Consider the following 15,266-nt stretch of genomic DNA (forward strand, 5'->3'; position numbering starts at 1 on the left):
AATTTGATTTCCGGAAACTTCTGTGATCAATGATTTTTTAACAGCTGGACCTTCGATCTCCGGATCACTGTTAGCGAAAAATCCGGAAATTCGGATTTTTTCCGGAGCACAATCAGCCCTGCATTCTAAAGTGCTCCCTCTCATTCGGTGAAGTTAAGATGAGTTCCCCTTATTGGCAAATTTGTGTTTTGTACTTATAAAGGCAACGAAGATCTCCTTATTGCTAGGCTACAAAAACCTCAAGGCTTTCACCAGTGGGGAACAAAGTAAGACTGAATTTTCAATTAGAAGCCATATGGAATGCAGTTCCCGATTACAATCAGAATTTATTCGGTTCTGTGTATAGGCTCTCATTGCTCAGCGCGGCGGTCAGATAAAATATTGATTTCCAATGATTTTTTTCATTTTTTATATAAATTTTGATTGTTTTTTGTACCACTATCAGTAATATGTGGAATAAATTTCATTCTCTTCTGACAATTCCTTCATGGTGTTGCTTTTTTTGAAAATAATTAGTGTATATGGAAGAATTTTTTCCTTTAAAAAACATTAGAAAGAGCTATGTGATCAAAACTTCACGTACTACATTTTAGCACTGAAATTAAAATGAATTATATATTAAGAATGAATTATTGCATATAATCATTAATTTATGGTTAGAATTCTTATTTTTCATATTTACTTGTAAGACAGATTTATAGGCATAAATTTGGACTACAGAAGAATAAAATGAAAAAGTCGGGATTAATATGATGTTTTAAGGAAGCGAAGAACATACTAAAAGTTCATTCATATAATAAATATAACAATTTTAATTGCAAAAAGTAATTAATTAACTTATCTATGAAATTTATAAAGTCTTCCTTTAACACAGTTTTCAGTGCAATTAAATGCGCCGCAATAAACCACCCTATTTTAAGATTTTTGGCTTTAAAATTTCATTATCTAATATATTTCTTTTAAATAGCAAGATGAAACGGAAGATTGAAAATACTCTTTCACCCTACAGTCACATGGTTTCATTATAAGGACAAAACTCATTGTGATGTTTATGCTCTATTATAATCGACCTCTATAATTGGAACCCGGGTCGGAGTTCAAACTTATCACTTCAATGTTCATGAAAATTTAAAAGGAAATTTGTTAAGAAAGTAATTTTTTTTTAATCTAATTATTTTTCTAATAAATCACAAAGTTTGGCATAATTTTAGTAAGTTTTATTTACAACAAAACATAAAATTTTTTGGGGCCTCCTTAGAGCTTTTAGTCGAGGGGAACTGCCTTTGTCTTTCATGCACTAGTTTTTATTGAGTTTTTTCTCAATATAAATCAACACTTAATGACAGTTTTTTTTTGAACCTTTCAGGGGTTGAGTACAATTGCAAATAATTTTCCTAATTATAATTTTAATATAAGTTGCATTGTCTTAAAAATTGACCATATAAATTGTAAAACATTTAATAAATATTTATTTTCAATGTACAAAAATACATTATTGTGTATATAAACTAGCCGCAAAAACTATGTCTCTCTTGATTTCACGCGATGCATCTTCCATCTTTTTGGCAAGTACTGTATCACCCACAAGAGATGCACCATTTCTAACATCCTTTAATAATTCACTCAACCTCTGTATACTGCGAACAATTATACCTTCATCTATGTCTGTTTTTTCCATTATTTTTGCAAATACCTTTGAAAAAGAAATTAACATTTAAGATATAATTTGTATAACATATTTTAAAAAGAAAACATGAATTCTTCCTTCTTTTTTACATAGATGTAGAGTGCATAAGAAAGAAAGAAAGAAAATCCATGTTTATCCAGAAAAGCATACATCATCCGGTTTTATAACTTAAAATATCATCTGCACAAATTAATTAGCATTTTAAAAGTTAGCCGTCACTCAGTCTATAAAAATTGCATTTTAACATGAGGCAATCCAATAATTCGATAAAAAGATATTAAGGTTTTGTTTTTATGCAATCTGTTATTAGTCTTATGAACTTTTTTTAAGAAGCTTGAAAAAACATAAAATAAATTTGAAAATAATCATTCTAATAATTATCAAATAAAGTATAAAAATTTGGAAAAATAATTAATATATTCTGGCATTAATTACTGACAATAATAGTTCAATGAGCACATAAAAATATGTAAAAAAAGAAGTTTTTCTTTTTAAAGTTTTATCACAGTGAAAACTACAGAACCTTCTAAATTAATTAATACAAAGAGAATACATATATAAACTTATGAAAGCAAAATGATTTTGAAAGAGTAACATTTACAAAGCTTTGTCTTTCTTGTTTCGAAAGGTATTATCAATTTTAAAAGACACATAACAATCTGTACTTATCTGAAATAAATTAACTTTAAAACTGTTTTTTGTTAAAAAAAGGTATTTAGAGAGTCTATATGAAGAGGCTTGTTACAAAAATTAAAAGGACTATTTTACAATAAAAGAATCAATAAAATTTATCTTCATTTAAAATTTCGACCAACAATTTCAAGATAATGAAATAAAATGCACAAGTACGTCGATAAATTTTAAATTATTTTTAATAAAAATTTATTTTTTTATATTTAGTGAAGGTTTAATAAAATATATGTTCGATAACATAACATAAGAATTCAAAAGACCATTTATATGCATATGTTTTTCAATACTTATACAAAATAAATAACAATAAATAAAATGGCACATTGAATTTATTGTTATTTATTTTGACACGACGAATTTCTTCATTTTAAGCTTCTAAGAACACTATTTTAGTTATACATACATAGTAAACTGTAGGTTCACATTGTGTACCCCATATGGGACCTAAAATTAATTCCTTTGGTAGGGTGCACTATTCCAGGGGAATATAATACGTGGTATATTTCTGAGATATCTTAGTTCGTTATTGATTGTAAATAATGCTACACTAACATTAACAAGAAAAGAAGGAAAGGAAATAGAATGGATGGTACTTATTAATCCTAAGAAAACTAATTTCTATTTGAGATAAATTAATTATTATGGTGAAATAATTATCTTAGTTCCTCATTGATTTTTTAAAGACAATTCTCTTCGTTTCTTATTGATTGCAAATAATGCTCAGCATTAACAAGAAAAAAAGCAAATAAAAAAGAATGAATGGTACTCGTTAATCCTTAGAAAAATAATTTCTATTTGAGATAATTAATTTTCAAAGTAAGAGAATTAATTTTTATGCAGAGATAATTATTTTGTTGCTTATTGATTGCAAATTATGCAACACATTAACAAGAAAAGAAGCAAAGAAAAAAAAGAATATATACATACACCAGTCTGACCGAGCAACGAATAGGCGTATGAAAGCACAACGCCCTTTATTTTATCATCATTATTAAGAGAGCGAGAATCAAAATCACATTAAAACCACTGTGTTCCACTATTTAATGTTAGGGAAAAGTTTTGCAAGTATTCCCCATCATTCCCCTACTGATATGAAAAAAGGGAAATAATATTAATTGTAATTCGTTCAGACAATAGGTAGACAATTTTCTCTGGTTTTTATTCTCAGTTGAGGGAAAAATTTAAAATGATAATTACTGTACTCTTTAATCTATTTTTAGAAGAGGATGCGAATTATTAATTAGGTGAATGGCTTTAGTTTTTAATAATGAATTAACATAGAGAATTTAGGCAAGTAATAAATAATATAAAAATATTTGTTAAAGCTTTTTATATAGTATTATATATAGATATACAAACATATATATCAATATTATATACAATATTTTTTAAGCTTATATTAAAATTATGAGGATAAAAGCATTAATACTTACAGTTCCTTTTGCCCATTCATAAACAACTTCTGCTAGATAGAAATTGTACTGAGATACAAAATTAGGATCACTTATTCCATTTCGAGCCTGCTCAGTAGCAATTTCCCCAGCGACGAATCTTATATCTTCAACTTTCTAAGGGAAATTACAAAATAATAATAGTGATTAAATATTTAATTAATTATTTTAACAAATGAAACAAGTATTTTATCCATTAAAACTGCAGAAAATTAATTAAAAAACAATTACTTAATTCTTGGAACAATTCTCTCTTTACTTATAGTAACAATAAAATTAAAAAGGAAATAATTTAAAGAGAAAGGCAGCTTAAAAAAATCTATTAATTTTAAGGAATAAGAGGGTCATTATACCTTTGAGAAGTTAATTATAATAACAATAATAAAGGTATTTTAACCTACATTAATACGATATTTTGGCAGCCATGAAGTTTTCTTGTAGCTTTACGCAATAAGACATTTTTTTTTCCATAGTAATTATTACTTTTCAAACTGAAACACTTAATTGATATTCTACTAGTTACATATTTACTCTCCAAACAATAACACATTTCTTTCAATTGTTTAAAGAAATCATGTATAAGTTTGAGAAAATACTGAAAATATTGCCTAAATTCTACCTTACAAATAAATGAATAAATATGTCCACCTTATTTCTAAACCGACAGAAGCTGTAAAATACAGGTTTCTTTTGAAAATGAAAAAATTCAACTCATTAAAAAGAATTGATTAAATTAAATTTATTTATCTTTATTGAACTTAATATTTTCTGTCCCTACCAGAAACGTTCTGTAGTGTCTTTATTGTCATCGGCCATTAACGCAGACGGAGTGCGATTGCTCGTTTTCTAGTGGCGACATCTATGGCCAAGAATTAGACTTCTGCTACATCCATATGTGACACCCGCTTATAGGGCGGACCCATTCCTTCATCCGCTGATCGTAATTTTGACCTGAACCAAGTTTGAAGCAAATTTTGCTTATAAATAGAATCACATCGCCAGAGATGTCAACTTTCCAACAATCCATGATCAAAAGTACAATAATACATATGTTAACAAATTTAAATTTTATTAGCGCAATTTCAATACTTTTCAACTTAAAGTGTCTTATTATTCAACTCAATACTAGTATAACTATATGCCTAATATTAATAATATTATGCATGAATTTACAATGAAATAAAAAAAATAAACATTTAAGTGAAGTGTTACCTTTTTTTTAATATTCACTACAAAGAACAAAATTTTCTTGGTAGAGAAAACTCTTGGTAGAAAAAAAAACTTATTTTGAAAAGATTATTACAAAAATTCCTGATAATCATAAATTTTTATTACGCAACCGTAACACCATAATCTTGAGTACGAAATCGTAAAAATTGCGGAAAAATCGTAATAGTTGACACTCCTGCATGTCTTTGTAACATATTACAATAGAATGTAATCAAGTTAAAAGAAAACACAAAACATAAAAATTTCTTTTGAATTGCATACTTTTTTTAAGTGACTTGGCAGTTCTAATTTGGTGTCATCACATTTTTGTTGGAAAACCATACAGGATAAAAGAGCAGCGACCTCACCAGGAGTACAATCACTAAAGATGGATTTGACTAGAAGCTCTGTAATAAGTAGTTCATGATTACTCATTTCTCGGGCCACAGAACCTTTTAGTTGGACATTTTCTTCATTGTCAATATAACCTAACACCCTAAGTACCTAAAGAAAAAACACACTTCTTTCAGTATTAAATAAAATTATGTCAAAATGCTGAAAAAAAGTAAAATCAAAACTGGTATTCATCGATTATAGGAACCATTAAGTTAAGTTTGCCAATGTGTGAGTACAGCGCCAAATTCTGGTTACACAGGTCACGAGCTAACAGTAGTACAGATAGGTGTATCAAATACAATACCCGAAGGATAATAAACTATAACAATACATACTGAATATGATAATATCATGATCTTCATTAATAACTATAATTATTAAATTTGATAATATCGCAATCATTCTTGATAACATATCAATTAGATAATATTGCAATTATGCATAACAATAAATTTTGAATGTGTTATTATTTTGAGTGTTGATAAATTTTATTTGAATAATGAAAATATTGACCACGTAAAAATAATATAAATTAGCTTAATTGCAAAAATATCATGATATATTTTTAAATATTAATATTTTTGATAATACTTTGTGACAACGAAATTTCTTATCGATTATGCAACCAATGTTTGTGCTGGCAACAACTCAGAAAAAGCAGACTCCAACATATGGTTCATATAACTGATAAATACCCTTAACCTCAATTCATTAAACACTATTAGGACATAAAATAAAATAGTGAAATAAAAACCAAACTTAATTTTTAAATAAATAAACATTGCAAAAGTTTTTTAATTTGATTTTTAATAATAAATACAATAATCAATAAAATAATTAATTTTGAAAACATAAAAGAAATCATAACCAAGTTAAATTTTATTAAGTTTACACTAGTTTTTATTTAATTCACATACTTTCAACACAATTTATACAGTGTTTTGTGAACAGATTAAATTGATTAAAATAACAAAATATCAAATTAGGCATAGTAATACAGCATAAGTTACAGTGTGAAATTTCAAAAGGGAACAGTAGAAAGTGAATAAAAACAAAAGAATATGTACTTTCATTTGTGCTTTATTTGAGTTATTATCATTATTATTTTTGTTGTTGTTCTAATTTCAAAATTGTCCTATTTTTCAATGAATAATTCAGTTCGAGTAAAATAAAGATATCTTTGAATTTAGTTTTGTGTCTTTTTATAAAATACCTACGTACTTGTATAGGTTTGGCTTAATAAACCTATCAGAAGGTCATTTCTGTCAGGTTCCGATCCAAACAGAAAATTTTAAAGTTTAATATCTTTTTAATTTTAACAAATCAATAAATATAATAAATATCTATAAATAATTACAAATCAATATAATAATATAATAAAAATCAATTATTAGGATTTGAAATTCTTAATACAGTGAAAACTCTGTGAAGCGGAAATTCATGGGACCAAAAAATTTGTCCGTTTATGAGAGTTGTCCGTTTACGGGAAGGGTACCCTAATAACGAAATTTAACACTGTAAATTGTTTTTAGAATATTTTTAAAGATGTAGAAATAATTAAATAATATCTATAAGGATACTATAAATATCTACAAGAATATTTATTTAAACTATAAGAAAGATAAAAAAGAATATATAAAGAAGTTTGATATAAATACATAATTCTGGATGTAGCTACAGATAAATAAATATAATTTTCCTATTAGCATAGATACTCAAGTTAGACATATGATACCAAATAGGAGCTTTCTGTCCTCAGTTCATTTCAATTATTAGGTTTACATCCCCTTACACCTACTTATCATTTGATAGGGAACATGGTTAATACCTTCTTGAAAAAAAACCTCCCACGATTCACAAAAAAAAAGGTAATGCATACCTGTAAGTCATGAGGATCTATTGAGTTGATTATTCACAATTGATCAGCTATCAAGTGTCTGAATAAATGTTTCATTTANAATCTTTCACTGCTACTGGACAAATTTGTGTGTCTAGAGTAGTCTCTTAGACAAAAATATGATTAAAAAAAAAAAAAAAGTTTTTTAAAAATTAGTTAAAATTTTTGGAGTCTGTTCCGCTTATAAAAATTTGTGTTAATAGTAAGCGCTTCAATAGGTTTTAATGAAAAACTTATTCCTTCATTTAAAAAAAATTAAATAGTAAGTTTCAGTTTCAATTTTTGTAGGAAATCGAGAAACAACATGAAATCAAAAGTGATTTAAAATTTTTATCTTTTAAAATAAATTGTTTGAAATTACAGTCGCAGATTATGGAATTTATAATCAGTAATACCTTCAAATAAATCATATTTTTAAGCAGCATGAAACTACAGATAAGTCAATTTTGTTAATGTAACAAACACTTATCAATAGTAATATTAGGGATGCCAGTAAAAGTGAATTCAAGGCGTCTGGTTTATAAGACCAATGTTCTAATCAGAGTCTTTATTTTAACTTATATAATATGCTAATAACAGAATATAAACTGGAAATATAGAGACATATAATTACATTTTTACGCATCTGATACTCTGGATGGAATGTAAGGCTTTCTTCTGACAATTTATAGGAATATTCTTTAATATCTTCCTCCATCTGCTTATATGATGATAGCTCTTCAAACTGAGATGAAAAAAAACTGTGTTTATCAAGGCAAAACAGCAACAAATATTCTGAGAAAATCAATATATGTACTTACATGCTTCAAAAATTCTGGGCATTTCACGCAAGTATAAGATTCCAGAGATTTTTCTATGTTTTCTACAGAACGTATTTTACTAGCGAAATTAATGTCTTTTAGTACTATATTGGCAGAAGGTAAACCTTTCATATGAGATTCACATAATGAACACAGCTCTTGAAATGCTTCACTGATAGCCCTTCCTGGGCTTGTATTCCTGAACAAAAATAATTTTTTTTTAAAAAACAAAAATAACTTAAAAAAACTTTTTTTTAAAAACAAATATGTAAGATTTACATACTTTAAAAAAAAGTTTTTAACAGTAATTAAAACAGTAATAACAGTAAATTCAGTTTTTCTTTTTCTGTTTTCTAAAACACTGCTTGGTTGTTAATGACTAATATTGATGGCCTGGAATTCACACTTAATAATGACCCAAAGAAATACTGGTGAAAAGGACTCTGAGTCAAAAATGTTTTGATGCTCCAGTTTCAAAAACAGTCTAAATATTTAAAAAGTCAAGCCTAATAATCTAAATATTTATGCTCAATTTTGGGTTTCAGATAATTCGAAATTTTTTTTTAAAAAAAGAAGCACTAAATATTAAAAGGAAAATAGTATTTTAATTATAAAAATGAATTTTAGATAATATTATGATTGGCATGTCAATCATTATAAATTAAAATATATATTATCTAACCTAATTTAAAATAAAATTAAATAATTGTCTGTATTAAAATAAAAGTAAAAAGTTGTAATCGAAGCACCAAAAATCTATATAGATGAATTTAGTTTAAGCCTAAATATTTTCAAAGACAGAAAAAAAAAAGATTATTATTATAAAACTAAACGAGCCCTGCAGCATAGAAAAAAATTTAGAGCTCTAACTCCAGGTAAAATACAATGCTTCAACTACCATCTGGTAAAGGTCCACATTACATTACCACTATTTAGGTTTTAGAGCAGATGTTGGTAATCATCACCTGGTGAAAAATTATAAAATAACAAGCATGCCACGTTAGACCTTCAATTCTACGAAAGATTTTTCCATATCTTTTGAGGTTGGGAAAAGTAAGTGGATGCACGTCTGCATTTTTTGTGAAACAGATGAAGCGGATAGAATTAATTTTAGTTAAAGAATTTGGAAATCAAAATTAAAATGTAAGCTTCCTAATAACACAATGCATTTCTGCACTTTGAGTTTTTCCCACTTTGTGTTTATTTATTTTTAAAATAATTTTGATAATTTTCTTCAGCAGTTGGGATCATTTTTAATTTGCCCGGCTTGGTTATAAATTGCACACAAATGTCAAGAGAATACCATGGGAAGAAAGGCAATAAAGTACTTTTCATTGGAAGGTAGTTTGGAATTAAAGGAATAGTACTGGACATTTGTTGTTTTGTAATCTTATCTCGCGGTCTTAGTTCCATGCTCACAACTGTGCATGGATAGTCTTTTCTGGCTCTGAAACTGCCAAGGACATTACATTAGAGCGAATTCCAAATCAGTAAGATATGGACGGAGAAAGTGCAATATGACCAGACAGCAATTAGAGCACTCAGTCGAAACCCGCCCACGCTGTGGTAGGTAAAGTTGCATAAAATTATTTTATTTTATAACCGCCGGCCCAATTTAGGGTTTACGATTACTAATGTTTAACTCAGTAGCCTTGTAATTTTGAACCCAATCCTGAAGACAAGAGGACTCTTGGATCAAGTATTAGGAGAAATTTGCCTTTGTGGAGGACTTTTTGATGGAATTAACCTCCCACGGTTGGCCCCCATGATCCGCCTAACACTGAGGATATTTTTCGGCTGCACTGTGGTTAGCGAAAGCTGGATGCAGATTTTTGTATCAACCAACAATGGCTGGGATTCAAGTCTGGTTCACCTCATAGAAAGGCAAACGCTCTATCCCCTGAGCCATCGTGGTTCGTCATAAAATTATTGTAGAAAAAGGTTAACAATATTGTTCTTTGCAAACTTATTTACACATTTTTCAGTATCAAGCCAATTTATATGAGCTTAGGAATGGCCCATAACATATGAAATGATTCTAGAACAATTGACAATGTTACTGAATTTCGTTCTAGCAAATGAATAGTTTGGTGAATATGTAATAAGTTTAATTTTTTATTGTTTTTTGAGTAACTGAATTAGTTTTGAGTTACTGATAACAAGATTGGATATATTATGTTTGAATGTACAAAACACTTTGTTGGTAGACGGTGTTTTAAGAAGAGTATCTCAAAAAATAGAAGAAAAATATTTTTTTAAAGATAAAAATATTTCTCTTATGTCTTACTTAATGTTTTACACATCTTACATATTATAAAACACAAAGTATTACTTTATAAACAAATTCTTCTCCCCAGTTTTGGAGTTAGTAAAAAAATTCAACCTAAAGACAAGAAAGAGTAGAGAATGAAATGTTAAAAGAGACTTAAAAGTTGGAGTTAAAAAGAGTTAGTTAAAAGAGAACTTAAAAATTAAAGTTAAGAAGAGTTAGTTAAAAGAGAACTTTAAAATTAGTGATTTTCAAAGTAGTAGTGATTTTCATAGCATCCAACTTTATCAAGGCAACAAGCACATAAAATAATTATTAAAATAAAAATACTTAAATGATTTAAGCACACAAAACTTAAAATATGATTAAATTTATTAACGTACATTTCAATTATTTAATAAATTTAACTAAGAATAGAATTAAAAATATATATACAGAATATAAGTTACTTTTATGGTATATATTGCAAGTCACATTAGTGCACCAGACTTAGGAATTTTTTTGGCAACAAAGACATAAAATAATTATTAAAATAAAAATACTTAAATAATTAAAGCACGCAAAACTTAAAATATGTTTAAATTTATTAACCAACGTTTTTATAACAATAACTAAGAATATAATTAAAAACAACGATACGGAGTATAAGTTATTTTTATAGTATATATTGTAAGTCACATAAGTGCACTAGACTTAGGAATTATTTTTAAATGTATGAAATAAGAAAAGAAATAATGAACATTAATAATTTACTGTGAAAGTATCCAAAAAAAAAAAAAAATAAATGCTATTTGGTAGTTATCACAATTAATTTAATATAACTAATTTTCAACAGAATTTTAAAATATAGAAGGCTCCTAACTATATATTCTAATGTTAAAGAAGTGTCTGGTCAGTGGTGGAAGAGTCAGCTGGTTAACAAAAAATCAAGATGGGATGGAGTTCCAATTCCTACTTCATGTTACACATAAGATAATTATTTAAAGAAAACAGTTCATTAATTATTATTAATAAACTATGTTAATATAGCGACTAAATATAATAAATGACAATTGAAATGTAGTCTGCCAGTTGTCAAACAATCTTCATTTTTTTAACCATCAATTCATGTGCATTTTATTGTTACTTTTTTAATAAATATGAAATTATAATAAATATTTTATAATATTCCAAACATTATTTTATTTCACATTTGTTTTTTAAAATTTTTTCTTAATTTTAGAAATGAACCACGAAATGTTTATCATATCTTGAGAAATGTTTTAAAAGAAATGTCTTACTTTATTAATATCAACAGGTTTTTTTTAATTGTTTAAAATTTAAATTTTTGCAAAAGTAGCCACATGTGCTTAAAATGCTATAACTAGCCACTGACTGTTATAGCATTTCTCATTTTTTTCAAGTTAAACTTTACAAATGGCTGGTTTTTTTATTATGTTTCATAGTTTCAAGCCAGATATTCAAGAGCATACTGTATATTAAATGAAAGAAATAAAAGAATAAGCATAAGAAAAACAATTTTTAAAATGTTAAAAAGTAGTAATTGTAATTTAATTTTAAATGCTTATCAATATGAGCTCCTTTCAATAGCCAATACAGTTTATGAATACAATCTTCTGACTAAGCTTCAATGCATGCAAAATTATACGAATTAAATGTAGATAGTATTAAATGAACAGAACAACAGTAAAAACTGGCTTGCACTTAAAACAAGAATTCTTTTTAAAAAAATTGCACATTAATATTGCAATTTTAAAACTATATTTCACCATTAACATTATTTTAGCAACTGTGTCAAAAATAGTGTTGTCCTAATATAATTGTCACCTTGACTTAAATATTTATCTCTAACTTTATATACATTTCAAATCATATGGTCATAAAAATAGCTTTACCCTAATATAGCTGTTACGATGAATGAAATAGTCATTTCTAAACTTAGTTACATTACAAACATTACTGTATAACTGTTACATTCATTTAAATATTCATCTCTTTATTTACATGAAAAAATATTTTTAAAAAATCTTAAAACTTACATTGCTTCCATTCTTTTCCAATCCCTAACAATTGCAGCCTCGTCAATCCTGAGTGACTTATTACAGATAACTTGAATTTCATTAAATGTCACAGTTAAAATTTCAGGTTGTTTATTGCTAGGGTAAAATAACTGCTTAGTCCAGGGCTGTATTTTATGTGAAGCTTCATTGGAACTCAGAGACTTTTCCTTTTCACCGATTGCCAGCACTTTACACTTGTTATCTTTGTCTAAATTTAGTAATGTGCACAAAATGTTTTGTTGGCAAGCTGTAGATATCACAAGAATCCTGCCTGACACTAATAATCGACTGGAGAGAGCAATACCACATTTTTGAACCTGAAAAACAATCGCAATTCAGATCTATTCAATGTCAAATAATAAAACAAATGTAAGTTGACCATTTAATGGTCCATTTAGATAAGTAGTCAACTTATGAAGATGACATATAATTGTTTGGGTTAGTTTAGTGCTTGATCATAAAACCCAACTTAGACAGATGATCTATATGCAGAGGTGGTTAACTTAACTGGTTTACCTAACATGTTAAACCATTTAAAAAAAACTTAAAAAGCACTTGTGGGACACAAATTCGAAGCGCCACTAAGACAAGTGGTTAACTTTTAAAGGGGAAATTGAATAGTTTATACCAGTTTAGTACTTGATCATTAAAACATATTTAGAAAGCTGATCATCATACAGAGATGGTTAACTTAGTGAGTTTCACAATATTATAATTTGAAATAATTTTTTTAAAATTAATAACTAGTTCGAATATTCATTTTAAACTTACCACACAATATTCTTGCTGTTTTGATGAAGCCATGAGTTATAACAAAAGGACATTATGCTTGGAATAAATAGAAATAACACAAAACTTAAAACATGTGTTGAAAGCTTGATGTATTTTTACAAAATTATATAAAAACCAATTTTAAAAGCACAGTTAAGATTATTTTTTACGAGTCCTGATTAATGAGAACACAGGTTTAGTATAAATAAATAATTTATAATAAATCATTTATTTAATGTTAAATAACAATGTAGAAATTCTTGCATTCACATGAATATACTGTTACAAATGTTGAAAATTTATCATCTTGCACTTAGAAGAAAAAAGTGTGTAAATTGCAATATAAAGCAAAATTTCTAAACATTTAAAAAATATATATATGCGTTTATTCCCTTTTCTTTCACATTTATAATATTAATATTCACATCCATAATTAATAAATATTTTTTCATTACATACATAATTGTTTTAGTTAAAATTATTTTCGCTATCATTTATTTTAAAGTCCATTTATTTCTTCATTACTTTTTATAGATTTCAAAGACGTTTTTAAATATTTTTTGCAAATTATCATTCTTTGTTTTTCGTCTAAACAAAAACTTTGTAAATATGCCACTTATAATTTTTCTACAAAAGTGATCCAGTGGTTGAGGCAGTAGAGCAGAATTCAGAAGATTGCACAGAATCACTTTGGGGCTGCCTAGGTAAATATGATGAGGATGATGATCTCTCAATTCATCACTTAGAAGTTGTTTCTGATTGCTGTATTATTGTCGGAATAAATTATTTTTAAAGTCGGATGATAGAGATGATAGTTGTAAAATTATAATTGTAAAGCTGCAAGACTTCACTCACAAAGTAATATAACAAGACTCCACACATTTCTTCAAAATAATAAACAAGCCTAGGGTCTATGTCCCATTATATTCATCACCATAAAAATTTAATAACATAAAATTGTTAATTGAGTTTCTTTCTCTTAAAATAACTGAATTAAAAAAAAACAACTAATCCCCAACCACCTAAAAGTTCGAAACAACGAATTTCCAACAAAAAAGACTATAACGTCTGAACCGTGTATATCATTTGTGGATAGTCAATAATTTTGTGCTTTTAGAAAGAGTATTGATAAAAAAAGAGGTCGGACCGAAACTCCAAATTATTACATCTTTCATTTTTGTATTTTAAGAAAATAGGATCCTTTAAACACGCACAAAAATGAGGAATATTGGGCAAAAAGCTAAAAATTAGTAGATCAGTACAAATAATAAATAATTTTTAATCAAGAAAATCAGAAATATCAAGACAGCTACAAACTAGGCAGGCTAATTTCAAATATGGTGACATTTGTCCTAGAAATAAATTTGTTTCTATGCCCCCTCCAAAAATGGTTCTGCACCTCAACGGTACTTAATTAAACATTTAATATGCAAGTTCTTTTATATAACTCAATTTTTAAATTTCACATATCTTTTAAAAGATTCAACAGCTTGCTTATAAAATTAGTTGTTTATTTAAAAAAATTATTAAAATGAAAGTTATTTTAACAGACAGCTAGTACAAAATGGAAATAATAAGGTAAAAATTTAAAAAGTTGTCTAGTTTAGTGCAAAAATGAATCATTCATAATAATGTAATATACTAACCATGATTTCTTGCTTCATTGGCTTGAGTTGTCTGATTGCTAAAATGTATTCGGACAGGTCAATGTTGCACACAGAACAGTCTGTTTTTTTAGTTGTCAGAAGCTTATTCCTAGCTTCATTCAACATTTCTTTGTATAACTTTCGCTGCTTCTCATTGTCTGACTCACCAAAGGAACGTTTAATAACATCTTCAACACGGAAAGTTTTTATTTTCAGCAAGTTCAGAATCATGGTATAAGTTAACTTGAATTGTGATTTGAGTTTTGCTGGTTTTCCCTGTTAAATAAAAAACCATTTAAAATAAAAATATTTATTGATTACATTATATGATACTTACACAATAACTAAAATGCTTTTTAGTTATTGTGTAATAAAAAACAATTTAAA

The 15,266-nt window shown here is 27.1% G+C and overlaps 1 protein-coding gene across 1 annotated transcript in view; it reads right to left on the reverse strand.

Moving 5' to 3' along the window:
* Positions 1-1,446: 1,446 nt before the first annotated feature.
* Positions 1,447-15,266, reverse strand: part of LOC107438471 (superkiller complex helicase subunit twister) — a gene marked incomplete at its 5' end in the record, with an annotated part of 35,250 nt that continues 21,430 nt past the window's right edge. Inside the window, 7 exon segments of the mRNA XM_043050844.2 lie at positions 1,447-1,693; positions 3,814-3,948; positions 5,323-5,544; positions 7,947-8,057; positions 8,134-8,332; positions 12,442-12,779; positions 14,880-15,155. Coding sequence (XP_042906778.1) covers positions 1,493-1,693; positions 3,814-3,948; positions 5,323-5,544; positions 7,947-8,057; positions 8,134-8,332; positions 12,442-12,779; positions 14,880-15,155 — 1,482 coding nt within the window. The 3' untranslated portion in view covers positions 1,447-1,492.

This window comes from Parasteatoda tepidariorum, chromosome 6 (assembly GCF_043381705.1).
Source record: "Parasteatoda tepidariorum isolate YZ-2023 chromosome 6, CAS_Ptep_4.0, whole genome shotgun sequence".
NCBI classification, from domain to species: Eukaryota; Metazoa; Arthropoda; class Arachnida; order Araneae; family Theridiidae; genus Parasteatoda; species Parasteatoda tepidariorum.